The sequence below is a fragment of the Sander vitreus genome, chromosome 8 (assembly GCF_031162955.1).
Source record: "Sander vitreus isolate 19-12246 chromosome 8, sanVit1, whole genome shotgun sequence".
In the NCBI taxonomy this organism is placed as follows: domain Eukaryota; kingdom Metazoa; phylum Chordata; class Actinopteri; order Perciformes; family Percidae; genus Sander; species Sander vitreus.
Window position 1 is genome coordinate 4,721,635 of NC_135862.1, and position 24,468 is coordinate 4,746,102.

A 24,468-nucleotide genomic window follows, 5' to 3' on the forward strand; every position below is an offset into this window, starting at 1 on the left:
CTTTGGACTTGTATACAGCGCGTTCGGAATACGCGTCTCAATCAGGGTCTTTACCGCACTTCACGGCCTCTTGCCTGTTTACGGCTTATGGTCAGCTCTGTGCGTTGCTATGGTTGCTGTAAACAAACCAACCAGCCAAGAGTTTGCAAGGCTGCAGATGAGAAAAGAAGGAGAAACACAGCTACTTTTAAACATTATCAAAGACTTGGATATCAACAGGTTTTTGGATATGCGCACACATCGCTACGCCGACCTTTTCAAGAAGCTGGTTGAAGGAATGAAAGAGGGAGGCTGTGTTCGCACGGTCCAACATAATAATAATGATATTCACTTATACATTAAATGTAAACAGCTTAGTCGAAATATAGTATTTTTTCGGAATAAGGGCAAAAACCAGAATATTATGTGCATGTAAACGTAGTCAGTGACATTGTCCTCTTAAAATCTTATTTTGTTCTCTTTATTGGGGGGTCTTGAAAGTCGTCTAACCGATGACACATTCAGAACTTTTCCTGGTCTTACACTTATGAACTCCTCACAGAGCTCCTCTTGTCATGAGGCAGCTGCTATTATCATGAACTGTTCTGCCTCAAGATGACAACAAATGACACTCGAGAAACAAACATAAGAGAAGCTCTCTGAAAACCCTCAGACGGTATCAGACGACAGAATCCGCCGCGGCTTTTCAAACCAACATCTGCTCGCAAGGTTTTGAAGATTGAATTTGGACATATAATTAAAAGCTGTGGAGCTGAATTTAGCTGCGAGCCGGGAGTTCAAACAGGAGCCAGCCCGCTGTCGGCCCAGAGTTCCCGCTGAGATAGCAGGAGGATCCCGGTGCTCCTGAAGGGGAAGCTCTCGGCACGACTACGTGCTTTCTTTTTTAACTCTCAGAAATCAGAGATTTAGTCCTGCTGCTACCCTCCTTCATGGGCACCCTGGTGGCATCTTCAACTAAACGCAGGAGGACAATCTTTTCTTTATGCATCATTATCAGTCTTAGCAGTATCACTGTGGATTAGCGTCATTAGTAGTCTCGCATTGCCAGACCTTCCTACACAGCGCTGCAGAGGAGGGTCTGGCTAGTCAACACGGCATTCCTGGATGGGAGAAAAACATGCTCTGGTTTATTGGCATTTCTTTAAACCAATCACAATCGTCTTGGGCGGAGCTAAGTGCTGGACGCAATAACGGTGCGTCTGTCATCTGTGTCATCTATCTATCTATCTATCTATCTATCTATCTATCTATCTATCTATCTAATGGCCAGCAGAGTGACTGCAAAGTGTTGCATGTTATGGAAAAACTCAGGAGCAGCTCGACTTCTGGATACACAAAGAAGGTTCGGGGGACTTTGATGACAAGCATTTAATGAACTCTCGCTTGAGGACAATGAGAGGAAGAAATGTTGTCCCAACTCTAGTCTCCGTCTCTTTCCATGAGGCGTATATCTCCTGCAGAAGCTGAAATGTTTGGGTTATAAAAAGATGTTGATGGGGCCGTAACGTAGGCACCACAAGCACAGATGCTCACTCAAATCTTGTTTTTCACCTTCAGTCTTTCTCATGATGATCATTAATAATAATAATAATAATAATAATAATAATAATAACGATCATCCATCACGCACTCACTCCCTCTCTGTGTTAACTTCTGTTTCTTCCCAACGTGTTTCCTTCATCAACTCTCTCTACCTCCTGACTCAGAATAGAAACCTGTGAATTGAGTCTGCACAGCGTGATCCAGTCAGAGACAGACAAAGTGGCGGCAGTTTTCCGAGCTGACAGCGGGTCCCTGAATGTGTCCTGAAGCCATTTTCCTCTCTACTGTGGTTCCTGCTGTTCTCCTTGCGAGGTTTGACTTTTACAAAGTAAAAAGGTGAAAACTACAATTCCCTGAGACAAAAGGAGTTAACTTCTCAAATCCAAACTCTGATGCTCTGAAATTTTTGAGCTTTAAGTTCTAAAATGAGTTAGAGATTTCTGAAGTCGACAGAGTCTGCAGATGATAATCCAGAAGGAAGGCTGAAACACACTTTTCCAGGCTGATTGTGAACAAACGTGCGCAGCAGATTTTCATGTTGCTGTTGCTTTTATACTTGAATAGTCGGTTACACTTTACTTGAAGGTATCTACATAAGAGTGACATGACACTGTCATGAACGTGTCATAAAAATTATGTCATAAACGCTTCTTTTAGGGTTAGGGTTAGAGTTAGGGTTCCTGTGTCATGACTGTGTCGTGTATTCATGACAATGTCATGTCACTCTTATGTAGATACCTTCAAGTAAAGTGTTAGCGAATAGTCTCGCATTGCCAGACCTATTCCACTCCACAGTGCTGTGGAGTAAGGTCAGGCTACACCTAACAGATACATTCTGGGATAGGAGGCAAAAAAAAAAAAACACTTTGTTTTTTGAGTTGTTGTTGCTGCATTTCTTTAAACCAATCACAATCGTCTTGGGCGGCGATAAGCTCCGGACGCAGCGACAGTGGCTCTGCAAAATAGTCTCAGGAAGGAACTTGTTTTGGTGGAACATTTGCACCCCGCAAAAAAAACGCCACATACAATATTAAATGAAGTTAACTGTTCACACAATACAGTAATGTGAGCTCTTAAATTAGCTGGATACATGGTTAAACCTCATTAGCTCTTACCAGTGTATCGCCGTGTGTATTTTGTCAATAACAAATCCCCGCCAATCAGTCCCAAAACGTCCCAGTTAGAGAGTAAATGCCGTAAACGTGTTCTTTGTAAATCTATACAATCATTCCCCGAAAGAACCAAGCAGGCCTGCCTTGTTTTTTTCAAAACCTGCCATTTTTAGGGTGTAGCTTGCTAGCTCGAAGTTTGTTGTTGTTTCCCAAAGAGAACATTGTTACCGTAAAAAAACACCGGGCGTGTAAGCGTCGCACATAGCCGCGTAGCATAGCCGCGTAGCATAGCCGCGTAGCGTAGTCCATTCATACGCACTGCAGCAACTGTTTTGGCGTCACCTCTATTTCTTGCGCGAGACGTGAGCGAATGTGTCAAGCCAGGCAGGTAATCACATACAGGAAGACCACAGTGCAGCTGGATGCTTTACAAAAATAAAACACATTTCAAAATAAAACACATACTGTAGTTTCATGGTGGTTTTGGCTGTCTTGAGTTCTCACAGCGAGACCGACGGACAGACAGAGAGTGTGATGCGCGACGCACACACACATGTTTGTTTCACTATCTTTGTGGTGACCCGTCATTGACATAATGCATTCCCTAGCCCCTTACCCTAACCTTAACCATCACAACTAAATGCCTAACCTTAACCCTTACCCTCACCCTAACTATAACCTAATTCTTTCTATCGGAAAGAGAGAAAGAGAGAGCCGTGAGGGAAAGGATCGCTTTGTGACAGGAGAGGAGAAATCCACGTCCGGTATGAATGGCCAGGTGCACGATCAGGCTTCTCGGGCTATATGCAACTTACGCTTACGCTTATGCGCCCGGTGTGTTTTCACTGTTAGATGGCTGATTATCCTGGAAATTTACTGTCGTTGTTTCAGACTAACACTTGAATGACTGAAACAGAAGGTTTTTTTCTGTTCACAGCACATAAGAGAAATGGGTTTAACCAGCTTTACTCATGAGGGTCACACCTGTGGCCCTGCTTGCCCCCATACACTGTAAATGGAAACAGAAAGTGTCCCAAGTGAGGCCCGAGGACGAATGCTCACACGGGCTTGAAAATGTTTCCAGTGATGGAGCGTTGCAATGTCATCTTTCTCCGTTCCCTGTCCGTTTTCACTGTAATAAACCTTAAAAACCAGGTGAAAGTATGGGTATCAGCGTGACTCAGTTCAGAGTGCGGGAGGCCAAGGATTTCTGGAGTTCAGGCCTTCGAGGAAAAACCCTGCAGCAGCTGATAGCAGAGTGAGTTCAAAGACTTCAAAGGCAAACGGACAAGAAAAGAAATTTAATCTACGCTTAATGGGATTATAAAGCTGAGGAAATGATTATTTAAAGACATTTTTATATTTCCTACATAATCTTAGTGAAGTGTGATCAGGGGAAGCTCAGACGAGGAACTTCGGGGGGGGGGGGGGGGTCTATTTATGCAGCGATACCATGTAAATGCTCCTTTAATCTGTGACAGCTTCTGTCTGCCAATCAGGTCACTGACTCTGCTGACTGGGGGAACTCTGCTGTGAGCGGCCAGCTGGCCTGGCACAGAGCAGCATGGCTCGGCCCGGTGCAAACAGCCACTTACAAGCCAACCCGCCCGGGCTCATTACAGAAACACAACGGGAGGAACAAACACGGTTGTGGCTCCGAGACTTTTTCAGCCCCTGCAGAGTTTTAGGTCCAGGTGTGTAGCAACGCATTATGTAAAAAAAAAATGTCAAAATGTAATACAATTTCACTTCATTATGTAATAACACCCGCATTATGTAATAATCTGCCGCATTTTGTAATAAAAACCCTCGACGCAATATGTAATAAATGTCTCCGCATTTTGTAATTAGTTATTACATAATGCTCTATGTCTTCCTACTGTACCTTCTCTTTCCTTCCTATACCTCGTCTTTTCCTTCCCCACATCCCCCTTTCCTTATCTCCCTTATCTTGTCCTCCTCTGTGTCTTCCTTTCCTTCTCTACACACAGATCCTGTTTTAGTTGAGTGTAAAATCCTTAAGTGGAGGTGAAACAACCTCCCAGCATCCCACAGGACCAGCTGGTGACATCACAGATGGTCACTTGCCTGGTAGCGTCGCCCCCTGCAGGTAAACACACACCTGGCTCCCCTCGAGAGGAAGACATCACAAAGTGTTTATCCATCTGTGTTCGAGATACACGCTGAGGGCAGATCTGCAGCTGTTGTCATGGAAACGGGCTTCACGACGGTGGCTCTGATCCCGTGTTGTGTTGCAGCTCCTCGGTGGGCCTCGGGTGACATCAGCGACATCTGTTGACGTTTCAGCAGCTGGATGACATCATCAGAGGACGCAGACATTTACCTCACAGGTGTTCGTTCACGCGATATCGGCTCCTTTTCTTCCTCCTCCGCTTTTTCTCCTCCTACTCTCTCCTTCCTTTCATCATCTGTGTCCTTCTTTCCTTTACCACCTCCTCCTTCCCTCCTCCACCTCCTCCTGTACTTTTCTACCTACTCCGTCGCCGCCTCCTCCTATCCTTCTCCACCTCCTCATTTCCTCTTCTGTCTTCAGCCGACGCTGACTCAAGTGACATCACTTGATGACATTTATCAGGCTTCACACAGAGACACTTAAGGCTTCATACATTTAGTTAACTTATGCAGTAGAACTCCCCAACACCTGTAAACACACTTCGATAAAAAAAAAAGTTCCCCTACAGAGCAGTCTGTAACGGTTAAAAAGCTGTGATAAGAAACCGTTATGAAGCTAATTATTGCCGTGACCCAATGAGGCTTTTCACACCAGGAGCTTAAATAGACATTTAAATTTTTTTTTTAAAAAGTCGGCCTAATGAGTCATCATCTGTTGGGTTAGAAGATAATTCAAGAACGACAACTGCATATTAAAGAAGGACGTGCTTCCCCGCAATCTACTCATTAAAAGCTAATGAGCTATCAGCTCTAATCAATACATCCTCTGATCACGGCGACCATTTCATCCGTGAACTGTTCAGCAGCCAGGAGGCTTCATGCCATCAGACCTCATTCCTGTTGATAGAAATACATATGCAGGCTGCAAATGAAGCCACGTGTAGCAGAGAGACAGTGTGTGTGTGTGTGTGTGTCAGCAGCAGAGATGAAAGTTCAGTGATGCCCACAGAGGAGCCACAGCTGCTCTCTGAACAGCATCTCGATATTAATCTGAAGCTTTTTAAACACATCGACCGCATCCATTCTTCATGATTACCGCTGCTGCTGCTGCTGCTGCTGCTGCTGCCGTTTACACACAGATTACAGCACTGTCGCAGATAAATATGTAGGATGTTACAGCAGCAAGGTTCACTTATAAACCCGGTTACAGCGACAGAGAGAACCAGAACAAGTGGCAGGCGAAGATTAAAAATGTAATTGTATTATATCTATTTCATTAGATTTCATATGTTCCAGAACACCAAACTTTTCTTTTTCTTTTTTCAACGGTGTTGTAAAGTCGTCCGGCGTACTGCACTACATGTTTGTTGCTTGTTTTTTTTTCCGTTTCTTTTTTTATCTTACAGGAAAACAGCCTCACTGTGTAGTCTGAATGTTGCATCATTCATTCTTTTTGTTTTGCACCGGGGACTTGTTCTTTGTACTGTGCTGCACGCAGACAGATGACACTAAAGTGTCTTTTATCTGCTTAGTAGTTTTGTATTCGTGGCGGAGTCCGCCATTCCCACGCTGGATTTAAATTGCCTTCACAGGAAAAGATGCAACATGTAATCCATGTGTTGCTGTTTTTTTTCTTGGGAAAGCAGTCATGACCAGTCGAACCACGAACGCCGTGCAAAAAGTAACCAGTAACATAGCTCAAGCACGGCGTTCGTCGTTTGACTGGTCATGACTGCTTTCCCAAGATGGCGCCTGCCTGTATACGCGAACGGTACAGTCATTGTAAACTATATTTTTAATAAACTGTCTGTACACTTACAAAGTTCTCAATGCTTCAGTTTACATGTAGGGACCCTCGTTATGTTACCGTGGAAGTGGGGTGATATTTTAGCCTTGTTAGTGGTATGGAAATAACGATTTCTTTTTACTTTTGCGTGCCCTGTCGACTAGAGTTATAAGCTAATTAGCGGTTTGCGCTAAAACTGGTCACATTCGAATAGCATGAAAACATATCGCAGAGAACTTATTAACCCCTAGGTTCATTTTGCGCCGGAATTGTCCTTTAAGTTGCCTTCTAATGCTAACCCAACATTTCTTCAAATTAAAAGTGTTGCAACTGTCAACACGGGGAGACTTTTACTACACGGGATGACTTTTACTGTGAAACCGACACAGGAAGTGTGATGTGTTTGTCGCTGTGGTTTAGTCCCCATCACTATTGTGTATCTGAACAATCTGAACAATCTACAGACAAGATAATGGCCATTTTTGTGTTTTTAACCCAAACCACAATCCTTTTTTGATAATCTTAACTAGTCGTTGCAACAGGACAGTCACCTTCTGTCAGCTGAACTTAACAGCAACAGCCTCTGAAACAACCTCACGGTGCCCTGTACCCGGCTCATGTTCACCTTTTCTCGGCTCAATTTAACCGTCATACAACCGGTCATCATGTGACCGGCCGGCAGCCGCCAACATTTCGAAGGATATCATATGTATTGGGAAAATCGTTTCATACTAAGATATCATACTAACCCGCTCATGAGAATGCATTGTAGTATTATACTACACTTGCTGTTGTTGCAAGCTCAAATCCTGGTGGAAGTGTCTGGCTTTATATTACTTTTTTTATAGCAAATTGTAACTACAGTAGTTGCTGTAGCTACAGTAGACCAACCCGTTTTCACTCCCAACTCGTAAAATATAAATGCTTGGTCAGTGGGTCTCAGCATCAAATTCCGAGCAGCAGCTCGACGGCAGCGCTGTAAGATGACGTAGTATTAAGACAGACAATGGTATCACGTAGTATGAAAGACCGAAAATCCGAGTAAGGAGGTTGGTTGGGTTGGTGGATGGGTCAAACAACACAGGACTTTCACCCAGGAGACTGGGGTTCGTGTCCCATTCTTGTCCCACGTGTCACTGAAACGTACATTTTCTAACCCCACCCACCATCGTTTCCTAAACCTAACTGTCCCGTTCTTGTGCTGCATGTCAGTTAAACGCAAGTCTCACCAAAGGGCCAAACGCAAGTCCCGAGAGTGTCAAAATGTGTTGCCAAGAGTCCAGACCAGGTGATTCGAAATATGATGCATAAGGAGACTTTTTTTGCGTCAACAACAAACGCCAAAAGGCACCTGCTTTTTGTCATGGGAGTGAGAATGTGTTCAGTAGGCACATCCACAGCAACTGCTACAGTGATAGCAACAGCCCTAAAAACAGCAACTGCTGGAAAAGTAGACCAAGCAATAGCCAAACTCACAGCAATTCAAGCAATCTGTAGCCACAGCCACCACTGTCTGACTGTCTGCTGATATACAGTATCCAAATACAGTATTTTTTTCCCGCTTCAATTATGCGTCACTGATCAGATTGCTGGATATTATGTAAGAAATAGAAGTAGTTTGATAGAAACGGAAATAATCAAGGCGGAGCACTCCTCGGCTTTTAAAGTTGGATTGCTTTTCTCTTGATCATCGCCTAATGCGGTCAGGGGTCAAAAAGAAAACAGAATCTGATTTCAACACACACATATCGCTGACCTCCAACATACATATTACCGCTGATTAGTTTCACACGCACCCTTAACAAATCTCGTCATTATCAGAGCTTGTCTGGGTGTGATACCATTTTAATCAGCGAAAGCAGAGAGTCAGATCACCTCGCAGTGACCTTCCGAGGCGAAAACAGCGTCGACTTCTGCTGTAATTACATCAAGAGTCAATTACACGACTTCTCCTCCTGTTCGCTCGGCAAACACACGGCGAGTCTAACAACCAGCAGCTTCAAAAACAACAGTGGCTGTTCATCCCGCCTGTCCTCCATCGCTCAGGGGACATGTGCAGGGTTTTCAATTAATCTCAGCGGATTTTCAAAGTAAAACAAAAACTCTCAGACCTAAACTTGTCAGCTTCGTGGGCTTGTGTTCCTTTACCTGACTCTCTGGAGATCTGGACGAAGGCCTCGACGCCGCTCTCGCCGTAGTTCCCCTCGGAGGCGAGCGTGGACACGTAGTTCCAGCTCATTGCCGTGACGATGTCCAGCATGGCCTGGGCCTGGTAGGAGTCCGGAGGAACAACGCGCGAGAAGAAGTCGTAGCGGGTGTTGTCGCTGAGCTCCGGAGCTGTCGAGGCGTAGCTGATCTGAGGGATCTGTGGAGACACGGATGGGTTAACCGTTAGCTTCAGAACCACGGAAACAGCAGACACAACATACGGAAATGTTAAACTTATAGATATTTACAAGGTTTTAGTCAGTTTTTTTTTTCTTTTACCTCTGATGCTTTTTCTGATGTTTTTGTTTCAATATTTTTGAAGATTTCTTCAAATGTTCTATATTTTAACTGAAGCTACACATAATTTTCATGTTTTAATTACGGAGCAAAGCCCGGGTAATGAGCTGCCAGAACATTATCTGTTATTTTACGGCACGTGTCAAACTCAAGGCCCGCGGGCCAAATCCGGCCCCTTGCAAATTCTGATCCAGCCCGCAAATCAATTTAGGTTCACAATAAATGTTGGCCCGCTTTGTTGTGCGCCAAACCAAAAAGACGGGAAAATGTTTGCAAATTGCAATCACAAGTCACTCAAACCCGAATTTGGCAGATTTGCCGACTTTGAGACTTTGAGAAATTCCCGCCCAACCAACTAGTTTGCATATTCAGGTCTACTTTTGAAAATGTAATCAGAATGCATGTTTTTGCTCAATTCTATGATGACTAAAGAACTTTTTTTGCTGACGTTTTTAGGACTTTTAGGACCAAATTGTATGTGAAAAAGACTATATAAGACATGCAATAATATAGTCAAATATATTAAAAATCATGTCAATAAAGTGTACATGTCTGGTGTCTCCCCTGATGTGATTCTAATTTTCCCGTGGGGCCCTTTGTGAAATTGAGTTTGACACCACAGTTTTACGGATTTATTTTCTAGAGTGAGGTGCTGATCACTGGGAGTAGAATTGAAAGTAAGAAAAAAACGTGTTGCACACCAGGCTCTATATGCATTTCTCTGTTTATTCGTACGACGTTTTAGCCCTCAAATTAATAGAACTAATAAAACTTCCCAGGTGATTTCTTACTTTAACACAATCGTTTTTTAGTATTATTAGTTATCTGAAATCTTGTTTGAATATGCAAATGAGTCATGATCTAATGCTAACGTTTTGGTGAATTGAAGAGAAATCTACAGACACAAATGGACAAAGTAAAGTCAAATAAACTGAAAGAAGACATGTTATGAAGGCATAGGCGTAATTTACAGGGGGGATGGGGGGGTTACAACACCCCCAATAATCAAAACAGGTCAGTGCAACCCCCACCAAAAAATATATTAATTTCCTTTACATAAGTAGAGACATTTGCTACATATATTGTTGCAGAAAAATTCACCAGAATGCAGAAAATGAAGTGTTTGACGCCTCAATACGCCATTTTATGAAGGCAAAATAGCCCCAAAATCTCAAAATTGCAGTGCACGACAAACGTGTCCCGCCGTTAAATGTTGTTTAGTATGGCTCCAGGACATCCTGCAGTATATTTGTTGAGATTTAAAACCAATTGAGTTTGACCCTTAAATCCCAACCTTCCCCGGCTTCCTGTTGTTCACTTTTCTTGTCGGAGTCAAGTTTGCGAGCTCTGCGGTGTGAATTAGGGAGGCGGATCAGGTCATCCGTCCTGCAGGCAGACAGGCCCGGCGGGGCTGGATAATGGTCCTTTACAGAAAGATTGAAGGCCTGATTGATTTCACTTCAATCAGAGCTCAGAGGTCGGCGTGTAGGGACGAGCGCCGTCAGGCGCCTCATCAGGATTCACAGAGGAGAAGGGAGGAAGACGGACAGCCGAGGGCCAGACGGCAATACAAATGTCAATCGGCTAGACGACAGGCGGCAAATTAAAGGCCTGCACTGTAAATACAAACCTGTCTGAGAGCTACGGTGGCCCTGAAGTGCAAATCACAACAGCAAATCATAAAACACAACGGCAAATAGGAAAACACGACAGAAAATAGGAAAACACGACAGCAAACAGGAAAACACGACAGCAAATATGAAAACACGACAGCAAATATGAAAACACGACAGCAAATATGAAAACACGACAGCAAATATGAAAAACACGACAGCAAATCAGAAAACATGACAGCAAATATGAAAACACGACAGCAAATATGAAAACACGACAGCAAATATGAAAACACGACAGCAAATATGAAAACACGACAGCAAACAGGAAAACACAACAGCAAATATGAAAACACGACAGCAAATATGAAAACACTTCAAGAAATCATAAAACAACGGCAAATAGAAAAACACAACAGCAAATCATAAAACACGACAGCAAATATGAAAACACGAAAACACGACAGCAAATAGGAAAACACGACAGCAAATATGAAAACACGACAGCAAATATGAAAACACAACAGCAAATATGAAAACACGACAGCAAATATGAAAACACGAAAACACGACAGCAAATATGAAAACACGACAGCAAATAGGAAAACACGACAGCAAATATGAAAACACGACAACAAACAGGAAAACACAACAGCAAATAGGAAAACACTTCAAGAAATCATAAAACAACGGCAAATAGAAAAACACGACAGCAAATCATAAAACATGACAGCAAATATGAAAACACGACAGCAAATATGAAAACACTTCAACAAATCATAAAACAAAACGGCATTAACTTCTAACGGAAAAGGTAGGGCCTATCTAGCAGAGGACGGACCCTCCTGATTGGACAGACGGACTGTCCAATCAGGACAGACGGTATGCCAATCAGGAGGGTCCGTCCTCAACACAAATTCAAATGTACCTCAACGGCTCTGTACCTGTGAAAATGGCAATAAACATCTATTCCATTCTATCTTATTCTAATTTGGAGATTCACATTTTCCATTCGACATGAAACAACAAGTCCAGAACCACGTTTTCTGATCTGTCGCGTCATCGTAAGGACGAAATTATCTTCTGATCTTACTCCATTATGGTTAAGGTTTGGTTAGGTCTAAACACCAAAAAATATTTGTTGTTATTGTTTTTGTCTCGCATTGCCGGACCTTCCTCCACAGTGCTGCAGAGGAGGGTCTGGCGAGTCCACACAGCATTCCAGGATGGGAGAAAAACGCGCTCTGGTTTATTGGCATTTCTTTAAACCAATCACAATCGTCTGTGGCGGTGCTAAGCGCCGGACGGAGCAACGGTGCCTCTGCAAAATAGCCTCGGGAAGGAACTTGTTTTAGTCGTGCAACAGAAAACTCAGATTGGACAGATAGTCTAGCTAGCTGTCTGGATTTACCCTGCAGAGATCTGAGGAGCAGTTAACCATAGTCCTCACAAATCCACCGGAGGTTAGAACGGCAACACAAAGAAAGAGGAAGGTGACGGACATCTGGCCTAAAAGAGGGAAATCTTCGGATTTCCGGCGGCAACAAGGCAATCCCGGAAGTGGACCATCGAGGATATAGACCATTACTGTTTCAATAGTATTATTAGTAACAGTATAGATAAAATATGACTTGTCAGGTAAAGGAAGTTGTATCCAAAATGTCAACTACTCAGAGAGTGTTAAAAACAGCTTTGTCTCAGCGACTTTTAGACATAGACATAAAACATTTGAAGACAATTTGTTTTCATCACGTCATATTTTATGCACATATAATATGCCTTTATATATGTATATAAATGAAATATTGTGAGAAAAAACAATTAGGATTTTTGCATCTGACATAAAAACTGTCGACAAACAAAAGAAAACTAACTTGTCCAAAAAGAAGACAATCATGTGGGCTTTTCACCTGACAGTGAAACTATACCAAAAATATCTTAACTCAATATCCACTTACTAGATTTCGGCGACAGATGGCGCGCAGTGTGGAAGATTTAAAATGTCTAAATTAAGACAAATCAAATGAATTGTGTGGTGGTTAATAATTTACGAAATATTTGTCATTTTCAAATGTAGTTTTCATTTAGTTATTACATGCATGAAGAAAAAAGGAAAAACTTTTTCGTTTCTTTGCTTGATTTATTTTAATTTAAGCTTTTCAGAACTTCCGTAGCAAACTCCCTTCTGTAAACCTCAGATCCAGTCAGTGGAAAACTGTTTGTTTCTCACTCAAATGTGTCTAGACAGTCGGTGGAAAACTTGTTTCTGACAATAAAGTCAAACATCTCTCATGTGGAGACAGATTGTGTGACAGCAGCGACAGATTAGATCAGAAATCATGGAGTTGACGCTGAGATGAACTGTGATATTTATCTCTCTCTCTCACACACACACACACACACACACACACACACACACAGAGTACAGTGTTAAAATAACTGGGATATTTCTCACTCGTATGCGCGCGCATGCACACATACACACACACACACACACACACACACACACACACACACATACACACAATAAACACACAGACACACACACACACACACACACACACACACACACACTCTAAATAAAGACTGCAGCTGCATGGGAATATAATGAGGACCTCCATTAGCATTAATGATGCATTGTGGGCAGCTCAGTCAGCTGTTGCTCCATTAAAGCACATACGCTACTCTTGTATTTATGTAGAAAATGTCACCATCCTGTGATCTGAGCAGAAAAACATTATGACTCCAGCTTTGTGGGTACGTCATCAAGTTATGGCATTAATAATGGTTGTACCTGTAAAATCTTTAGTCACAGAGTTCCACATGTTATTAGATCAATTGCAGAGAGACTCTCAGAGAGAAATCTAACTTGTGCCCCGCTGGTGGCTTCTGAAGGACTTCCTGCTATGACCGGAGGACTGCAATTCTAATTAGCGGCCTAATTGGACACCCCGCCGTCAGCTCGCCGCACACTCACATCTCCGTCCTCACAACAGCTCAATTATTAGCTCACACACGTCACTGTGAAGCAAGGCAGCGGGTGTCCAATGTCGGCTTTTACTTTCATGGCTGCTGCTCCACACAGGAGTTTTTATTTTGACAAGAATGAGAAGAAAAGCTCAAGACTGAGCCGCTCTGAAGCTCTTATCTGTAGTTGGTAGCCATTTTGAGAAAATGCACTTATTGTATTCATTTTAGGGTTGCTCTCAAGATTGAAAACAAACAAAACGTTTGAAATTCGAGTCTCAAAGATTCCAGACATATCAAATTTATCAAGCTGAATTGAGAGCGAAATGGGTTTAAAGTTAGCAGGAGGTGGCAATCTTATACATGCAAAAAAACATAAATTAACTATTATTGGAAAAAGGAACAAGACGACATCTGTTTTCATCTTCAGTCTTCTAACAACAGTCTTTCCTTGACTTAAAATACCAAAACATTCAAGTCCAACATATGACCTCACAAGTTCCTGTCAGTTTTCAGTTTTAAGGCTGCATGTGTCATTTTGGATGGCAACAAAGGCCTTTGACCACATTTACAGATTCCTTCAAGTAATATTTTCAGAGAGAGAGAGATTTTTGAATACGCTTTCTAAAAAGCTGCAGATTTGATAGAACTCTGTATCTGTGTGGACGATGAAAATGGTGCGTTATAGCATGCCCATTGTTGCTTTGTGTAATGCTGTGTAATTGTCGTGCGTTAAAAAAGGTGTTAACCCTTGTGTTGTCTTCCATTCGACCACGCATCGTCCTCCCGGGTCAAAACTGAAAATCACTTTTTCTAAAGTTTGTCTCTTTTGGCACTTTTTTCAATGTTTTTGCCACTTTGACGTTTAACACTTCTTTTCACTACCATGTATAAACATCACTAATACAAACTCATTGCTAGATTTACACTTATTTTTGGAATTCGTGGTCAATAAACCTCATTTATAGGAAATTATACCTTATTCTTGAGTTAAAAAGTAGACACCCAACTTTTGTATTCATGAAAACAGCTACATTTCAAAGTGGCTTGTTTGGTGCTTGTTTTTCCATGTAACTCTCAGTCTCGGCCCTCCTTCGCTACCAGATGGGTCTGACCCATGAGTTTGCTGGGGGGGGCAGGAGGAGCACTGCCCCCCTGGTGGCTGAAACGGGTAATTGCATTGTTTAAAAAATGAGTGGAATAATTACATCTGGCATGACCAGATATTTTATAAATATCTTAAATAACACAAAACAACTAAACGGTGATAGGTAATACATCTGATTTGACATATACTGCTTTAGTAAAAAAATAAAATATTACCTGGCTGACGATGGGAGCAGCAGGACGCAAAAAACGAAAGTTACTGTTGCACTAGTCTGGACATCTTGCCGTGCCAACCTTGCAATAAAGGTTTCCTAAATGCCATGTTTATAAATGTGATGTCAGCTTACTAATTGATTGTGGGTTTTGTGTAGATTTGTACTTTTATACATTTATTCCACTTTGTTTAAACGGCGAAGTGGAGAGGCCTCGTTCACCTGTTTGGAGCTGGCTGGTGAATGTGACGCTGGTATCGGCCTTGCTGGATACACCGTGACTGTTTGTGGATCTACTGATTGCTGTGGATTACTTTTTTTTTCGTGTCACTGGATTACGGCAAAATACGGATCTTTTTTCTTAACGTGTCTTTACATTTTATGGTGTGACTGCGCTTGGTTTCTGCGTTTGGAGAGGCATCTCAACAGACTGGAGGTCCAACACTGATTGTTCACTGTTACATTTTAGTTGAATTTAAGCGTCTGTCTATTGCGTTCCAAGACAGCCGTGCTGCGATTGGATTTCATAAGGACGAATTGTTAAATTGTTACAATGTAACTTAAAATCTGCTTTAAAATAAACATATATGTTTTGGAATATAATGTTCAGCTTCGGCAGCTTTACCTATGTGCTAAAATATACAATGAGGAAGCCTAGTGACGAGTCCATAGCAACCAGTGTTGAAGTTGTTATTTCCCAGTGTCCTTTGCTGAATGGTCTCAATGTTTTATTGTTTTATTTCATGTGAATACTAGTTTACTAGAGGAGTAACTTAGCATTTGAAGTAATGCAGTAATGCAGAAAGTGTGCATTTAGTTTCCATGCTTATTGTGTTTCCACAACAATGTTAGTGAGTAAATCTACTGAAATGGCCCCCCCACCATAACAGAGGAGTGGGATGTGTAAGATGAGAACGCAGAGGTTAACTTGTGTATGTCATGGCTGTAAAAAATCATATGGCATCTGTACATCTTTGCTAAGTGCAAACTAGCATATAAGGGGGGGGTCATGCCTCTTTTTCAAATCATTTTAGAGGGTCATAGAAAAATGAGTACTGGCGAGGGGAGGGTCAAGTCTTTTTAGCCTAAAGGTCCCAAAACTCCTCCGGTGGCCCCTTAAATAAATATCGAACAGTCCCTAAGTGCATTGAAGCAGCTGCCATGTGATTGGTTGATTAGATAATTGCATTAACGAGAAATTTAACAGGTGTTCCTAATAATCCTTTAGGTATGTTTCCCATTGATAAACTTCACTCAAGCAGTAGTATACTTCATGTTAAACATAAATATATACTGATTTGATTCCAGCAAAGACAACGTTGGCAGTACTGACGGCAAAATAGGCTACAGAATATTTCGTTCTGTATTGACAGGTGCAATATTTGAAAATTGATAATTTTTTTTTTTTTTTTTTTTAAATTACATTTATATCTGCATTTATGTCAAAACCACGAGACTTTCAAACATCAACATTTCATTTATTAATATGTTTTCGTGTCAAAATGACGTATAAACATCTTTTTGTTTCTTCTATTTTGCCTGGAAACGCTTCCAGCACGCTTGCGTGTCGCGTGAAAAATAGGCGCCGGTCCTATTTCTAGCATGCACGCGTTTTCGAGACGTGCGTGTCACTCAGGCAGTGTGAAAGCTCTAACCTGTTAACATGGGAAGCCGAAATAAAAACGGACACGCCACGCAGCTGACAGGCTCACGCCACGCTCACGCCACGCACCCAGTGTGAAGCCGGCCTAAACTGCGTACAAAGCAGCGTAAGGTCACAAGGTCTTTTCAGCGGCCGTTGCAATTCAATTTAGCCGACAAACGGTGACTGTCCTGCGACAACAAGAGTTACGTTTAGGCACCAAACTGCTGGGCGAGTGTCGCTCTGATGGATGACGTGCTGACAGCACCCATTACCCTCAACACCAGACCTTAACTTCAGCTCTCTGACACCCAGCGTCAGGATCAGACCGGGGTCACACACCCAGAACAGATATCCGTGTGTGGACATGTTTACACGTCTTTGCATCAGAGAACACACTCTCCTTTTCCTGCCGTCTCAGGGTGTTTCCTGCGACAGTGATTGATGCTCGCCATTCCTGCGACAGCCTTGAGCTTTCTGCCCGACTGAACCGCAAGAGAAGAAACCCATCTGCGGTGACAGCACACGTCCATCAACGTTCACTCTGCGCTCCAATTGTCTTATTTAAAGTAAAGCTCTAGTTACTGTCATCTGTCTCTTTCCTGGACAATAAACAGGGTAAAATCCTACATGACTCCTGCTGCCGCTGCTCTGCTTCTCTTAATGTTCCCTCCTGCAGTTTAATTTGGAATGAGTCAACAAAACTCAACAACCAGGCAGGAACTCGGTTTCTACATGTTTTAATACCTCACATTTAAGAAAACACGTGCTTTCTGGGTCCTCTAATTTCAGAATATTTCTCTAAAAGGAGTTTATTCTGTATCCCGACATCTTCAAGTACATGTATTTAAGAATATATGCACAATGTAATGTAGCAGCTTGAATGAAGCTATTCGAAATGCCAGCTGCATCATTTTAGACACATTTCCCCTCCAAAGTCAGCCCGACAGATTGGGAATCTTTACTTGAATTCAAAATAAAGTTGACTGGAGTGTGGACAAACAGTGGGAGTTTGTGAAGATGTTGAGCAGCATCATCAGAATTCACAGTCGTACGCTTCATGTTTGCTTTCACTGCTGTTCTCCACCTGATTTAAAAAAAAAATGAAGTTTTCATCTATTTTCCTTGATTCTAAAAGTCTGACATAAATACCAGAACAAATGCAATGGTGTCGTTTTCCCCTAAAAATAACTCAGACTGCTTTCTGCCACATTATTCATCTGAGAAACAAAACCAGCCAGAAATCGATGGACTGAACTCGTCCTCCTGCTGACTCTCTGAGCTCCGTCCAGTCAGACCTGTCCGGGCCTGAGGACACCGTGTGATGTGTCCGACCTGCTGCCGGCTCTGCCTGCCAACCCGATGGTCCTGAAGCAGCCGGCCGGCTTTCTGGCTTCCGAAAAAAACCCGCAGCGAGGAGCAACACATGGTGCCTCGTCTCAGCTGGCCAGTCAGCAGCCAGGCTGCTTGCTGAGTCAGCAAACACACACACCAGACGTTGAAGGTCCAATATTGTGAAAAGAAAGATTTCCATGTTTTTTTTTATATTATTATTATTGAAATTGTTAACAGGATAACCCCTTGAGATGAAGCATCTCATTTTCGAAGCAGGTCTTGGTGCTATATATAAATATCGTGAAAGTATCAAAACGCTCAATCCACAGATAAACGCATTAAGGCTGTATTCAGAAACTGTGCCTTTAAACGAGCCGTCAGGACTTCTGTACAGTTGCGATGTCACAACTATACTATATATAGCTTGAAAGTGCAGCTACTGCGCTGTTACAGTCTTTCCCCGGCTGCAATGACAGTGCAGAGACTCTGAGAGCGCAGATGTGGAAGACCCAGAACCGCTGACCAATCAGAGCAGACTGGGCTTTTTCGGGAGGAGGTCTTAAAGAGACAGATGCCAAAACGGAACGTTTCACACATAAGGTGAATTTAGGTATATTCAGACAGACAGTATGTAAATATGTTCTAGTAGAAACCTAAAATACAAGTATGACCCTGAAAATGAGCATGATATGGGACCTTTAAAGCAAATTGTAAATCGTAACCACCTCCCTCGGCTCTCTGTGAGCCCAGAAAATGTTTCTATGGAAAGGCGTTAAGGAGAGCGGAGGACCCAAAAATATCAGTGCAAACAGACCAAACACACGCACAACATATTCCTTTACGGGAGGGTAATCCAAAAATGTTTGGCAATTAAGACATTTTATAACCCTTTTTGCTCTTTTGTTTGGACTCTGCCAAACTCTGTTTGCACGCTTTCATTTGTTGGGTGCTCTGCTTTTCCTAACTTTGTTTGCACGGCAGCTGGATTCTCACGATATATAACCAGATCATGCGAGAATCGGAGGATCACAAGATCACACAAAAGTCCTTCAAGTAATGCGCTTGTGTCCGAATCACCAGTGGTTGGACCAATCAGTGTCCTTTGAGGAGCTACTGACAGCTGTTTGGTTTCAGTGTGTGTGCCGAGACAGAGAAGTGACTGTTAGAGGTTAGCGTAGATGCTGCAATAGCATCAGTTATATCAGAACCTGAGAGTATTTCTTTTACATTACATTACATGTCATTTAGCTGAGGCTTTTATCCAAAGTGCCTGTCAATTAAGTGTTTTCAACCTTGAAGGTACAAACTCCAGACAACAAGAAGTAAGTGCAACTACATTAGCTTCAAATAAGCCAAACTACAAAGAGCCATATGAAAGGGCAGCTGTAATTTTTTATTTATATATAAAGAGCAAAGAACGGCACTGAAGGGTTTTCTCGATGGAAAAGATCTTTTGCCTCTTGAATGGCTTCGGCAACAGTTTGATAGACAGATAATTCATCCAATCACCTGAAAGGTATTATTTGAAAGTGCCTGCCCTTTTCCAAACAGTTTCCAATGAAGGCTTCTGAGATGGTTCTGTGCTAACAAACCATCTGGTGCCTCAGGTTACTTCTTAACGCAATTGGATAGAAAACCTTTTCTGGGAATTGTTTTTGGGTGCGTTATTCCTTTAATTTTAGATCATATCGTCTCATCTGCGTCCTGAGGGGATTATGTAAAGTGCTCAGCTTTAATGACGGTCCTTCAGTTCAGACATTTTTTTTCCACTTATGGTCGTCTGCTCAGTGGAGAGTTAAGCTGCAGGAGCTGCTGCATTATGGATACACAGTCAGATACCGAGGTACGTCTGTGGGTGTTTCTCGCCTGCAGATGGAGTAGAGTGGACTGATGTTTGAAGAGGATGTGAACTGCGTGTACTTCATGTGTAAACGGCTGTTTTACAGGTCGTCGTCACTGCGTTCACATCTTCAATCTGTTTTACAAATGACGTCTAGTTCTCCCATTAAACTGCAGGTGTTTGTCCAAAATGTGGACTTAATCTTAAACGGACATGTGGAAAACCTACCACAACACAATGAAGATCAGATTAGATCTGAAATGGACCCGAGGACGCTCAGAACCGGCCTTTATTAGAGCCGAGGACAATTACACCCGATCCAGACTGCAGGATCCAGGAGGGACCAAGAGAATCCGTGACGACCGCTAACCAAAATCAACATTTCAGAAAAGAAACCAACTGCTGGAATCCACAGCAACGACATTACTCAAATCTCACACCTCTTTGGCTAAGGTTTGGTTAAGGCTCTGACACACCAACCCGACGGCCGACCTTCGGCAGAAAAGGCTGCCTCCCCGAGTTGGTCAAAAAAGTGCCACGGAACACACAGACGCGACGCCGACTTGAGCCTAGGTTCTGCACGTACGCGAGACGTAATACGTCTCCATAACAGCAGGCGGCGCTAATCTGTATTGTTGCCCAAAAAATGAAAACCGGCAGCTGATTAGACAAACACGTCACGTGGGTCTGGTTGCTCCGGAATTTCAAAGCCAGACCATTATGGCGCCTCATTTGGAATACGATCTTGTGTTTCTGAAAACATTTTAGGCGAGAAATAGGCCATGCAGTTGCTGAATCTGTCTTCATTTCAGATCAAAGGTCAGTTTAAAAGATTTTCGTCAGATTTTGAGAGACTCTAGCCACGCTCATCCCGCTCGCCATTTCCGGGTTAGCACTCTACCAATCATATTTGTCATTGAGTCCGACTGCCCGCCTTGTAAATGTAAAAATCAGCCCAAATGAAGGCAGACGGCTCCTCCGACGGACGACGGCACAGAACACATCGAACAGACTCGGGTCACTGACCTCGCCAGACTGTCCGACGGCCGATAATCGGGTTGGTGTGCCAGGGGCTTTAGGTTTAGACGTGTTCCAGTCTGGATCGACAGTTCATTTCCAGGATGTGTGTTGCCAACTCCGTTCTCTTCGGGAAACAACAACAAACTTCGAGCCAGCAAGCTACACACTGAAAATTTGGAGAGTGCAACAAGGCAGGCCTGCTTGGTTCTTTCAGGCAATGATTGTAAAGATTTACAAAGAATATGTTTAACTTTACAGCATTTACTCTCTAACTGGGGCGTTTGGGGCCAATTGGCGGGGATTTTCTACGGACGAAATACACAGCGACACACTGGTAAAAGCATATGAGGTTTGACCATGTATCCAGCTAATTTAAAGACCTCACGTTACTGTACTGTGTGAACAGTTAACTTTATTTAATATTGTGTGTGGTGTTTTCTTTTGTGGGGTGCAAATGTTCCACCAAAACAAGCTCCTTCCTGAGACTATTTAGCAGAGCCACCGTCGCTGCGTCCGGAGCTTAGCGCCGCCCAAGACGATTGTGATTGGTTTAAAGAAATGCAAACAACCCAAAGCATTTTTTTTCTTCTCCCATCCAGGAATGTATCTGTGGCGTAGCCAGACATTACTCCACAGCGCTGTGGAGATAGGTCTGGCAATTGGAGACTTGACTAGTTCAGACAGGTGAATGTAGGATTGTACCATTTTGGGCGTAAATCGCTCATTTTGTTTCTTGGCTTCCCAATGTAAAAGCTCTCTCCCTCTGTTGTAGTCTTCTCTTGTTATAATAAGTATATAATTAAGTCTTTTTTTTTTTTTTTATCTTAAAAGTCTTCAGTTTGAGTAGCAAGAACCTGCAGGAAACACTGTGTGTTGCATTGTTCTGAAGAAACTCCTTAATAATTCCAAGTTAAACAGTAGATTGATTTAATGTTTAAAGTAGAAACTTGTTTTGCTCTTTAAATCAGTTTTTCTCACAGCGGGTTGAGTCGACAGGGGAATAACCAACACAGACATTCTCTCTCTCTCTCTCTCTCTCTCTCTGTCAGCAACTGACAGCAGAGAAAAGCTCCAGCAGCCTTTTCTGCATTGTAAGTATTTTTATTTATTTTTTACACATTATTTATATGGACTGTCCCACTTTAACACATCCAGGCCTCAAACAATGACTGACCCACTTGCTGCTGTGAAGCCTTAAACACTCTCAGACTTAAACTCTGGTTCAGAGGACAGCACTGCGTGAAGTCTGTGTACTAGTCCTGTCTCGATACTTAAATACTGGTTTCTAACATACAGAACTTTACTTATATACTTATACTGTTAGTTTTCATACAGTCCGGGCAGAATGTTCATGACATGCTCAAACACACTAGAACGATAAAGAAAATGACTACGGGGGCTTTCACACCTGCTTCATTTAGTTTGACTGAATTGGACTTATGGAGAAAAAGAAAAAACTAATGTGTGCTCTCGAGTTAATCGTGTTTTTAGTGAGATTTCAAGCTCTGTTTCTCACTCTCTTCCCGGCCCAAACAAAGTCACAAAACCACTCCTTAATGAAACATATACAGATTAGCTGCTGCCTCCGCACACAGAACAACATCACTGAACAGCTAGCTTTTTGTCCCACATTCCTGCTCCGAGACAAAACCCATAATTTGTGTGGCTTTCGTTTGGCCGAGACGCAAACACACACACAGACCTTTCAAAAAATTTAAAAACACCTTCATGTTGACCTTTCATCCTCTTTTACTTCGCTGAGCCTACGTTCACTGAACAACCAGTGTATGATTAATTATTAAACACATGTAGCAGGAACGCTACGAGCGTCTGCAAATTGACGAGCCTGCATTTTTATGCACAGCAGCTTCAGTTATTATTTAAAAAAGGACATTGTTGGGGTCGGGAGGAACTGAAGCGTATATATTGTTTATTTAATTTTTTTTAAAAGAAGCAAGACAAGCAAGCAATTTCTTTGGACCCTCTACCCTTGACTTAGAAAAATACTGCAATACCCTCTGTTAAATAACTCAACATATGGTTTAATAAAGTCCTCCTAAATAAACAGTTATTACAGCAGCTGAATGAGTGCACCTGGCACAGGCTTTGAAATGTGCCTATTCAGTCATACAGATATAATAAACTAGTAAGATTCATTAATCTAAAGCATTTCAGACTGCACGATTTGAATGTCAAGAGACGCCGTATATTTGAGATATGAATGTGTACATGACATATAGAATGCAAAAGTTTTATTTTGACTCATGAAATCAACATCATAAGATTGGATCATTCTTTGATCAACTTCTCCCATATTGATTTATGTGAAGTTATGTTGGGGGGTGGGGGGGGCGGAGAGGAAGGATTACTCAGGAAGGGTTACAGCAGCTGAGTCAGCGGAACAAACGAACAAACAAAGTTCTGCAGAGAATAATCAGGTTCACTCTGTGTGAGGACGTGCGGCTTCACAGCTGTCTTCAGTGCTGGAACGTAAGAAAGTACATTTAGTACTACTTAAGCACAAATGTGAGGTACTTTGTCGGACAACTTTAGTTTAGATAGATTAATAGATTTTTGAAAAATACAAAGTTGTACAGTACAATATGTACAAGTGCAGCTCAAATGATTAATCGACTGACTTACTAAAGTCGCCTACACATGATCGGCTGCCGTTCCATTGATTTCCTACGGGGAGGGCGGTGCCGCCCAACTAGGCGCTGCGCTACCCCTCGTCGCTCGGATTTGCCGCTTTGCGCTGCACTCAAATTATTTCAACTTTGACCTAGTTGCCGCTGACATTTTTTGAAAGTGCAACCAATGAGATAACAGCTGTACGTGACATAGCCAGAAGCGACACATATTGCCAACGATATCAGAAACCGGCAAAACAATGGAAGAAAAGCTAATCCTCTGTGTCTCGGAGTTCCCTGAACTGTACAACACCTTTTTACAGACGCATCACGATCTCGGCAGGAAAACTTAGGCATGGCGTAATATCAGCAGTCAGATGGGATTACCAGGTTTGTGAAGCCGTTGTGGGCACAACCTAAGCCAAATGAATGCAATGAGCATCAAAACTAACTAAATGACTTTTCTCAGATCTAATGATTGTAGTTGGTCCCCAGTGGACGTCTTTAGCAAGTTTTGCCTTCAAGCATTTTGGGTGTTATTTATTTATTTATTTTCTTAAAATTGTAATTGAAATTGCATATTTTTATTGAACAATGGAACTTATTTTCTTGAGAAAGAAACCCTCCTCCACAATGAAAATGGGTGATTCCTTGTCCCATGCCACACCCTTCCACCAAGTTTCATGAAAGTCGGGACAGTAGTTTTTCTGTAATCCTGCTGACAGACAGACAAACCGATCTGAAAACACAACCTTATCATTCAGGTTGTTCTCATGAACCATTCGTACATATAGCTACGAAAAGTAATACACTGCAATTTGTATGTTTTCCACATATTTATAAATGTAAGCCCCACATCGACTGCGACAAGAATGTGAAGAGCTGCGTAGAGAAGGGTGATTGTTGGGTCCTAAAACACAGGTCTTTCAAGCGGGGGAGCGGAGTTTGTGTCCCAGAAGAAGTTAAGGTGTAAACACACGAAATCCGTGTCTCGGCCTCCACCATTCGAGTCCCTAACTTCTCC

General features: G+C 42.4%; 1 protein-coding gene across 1 annotated transcript in view; it reads right to left on the bottom strand.

Annotated features, from left to right (window-relative positions):
• Positions 1-24,468, bottom strand: part of grm8b (glutamate receptor, metabotropic 8b) — a 145,826-nt gene that overhangs the window by 82,221 nt on the left and 39,137 nt on the right. Inside the window, exon 3 of the mRNA XM_078256461.1 lies at positions 8,722-8,938. Within this exon, the coding sequence (XP_078112587.1) occupies positions 8,722-8,938 (217 nt within the window). The remainder of the gene's footprint in view (positions 1-8,721; positions 8,939-24,468) is intronic.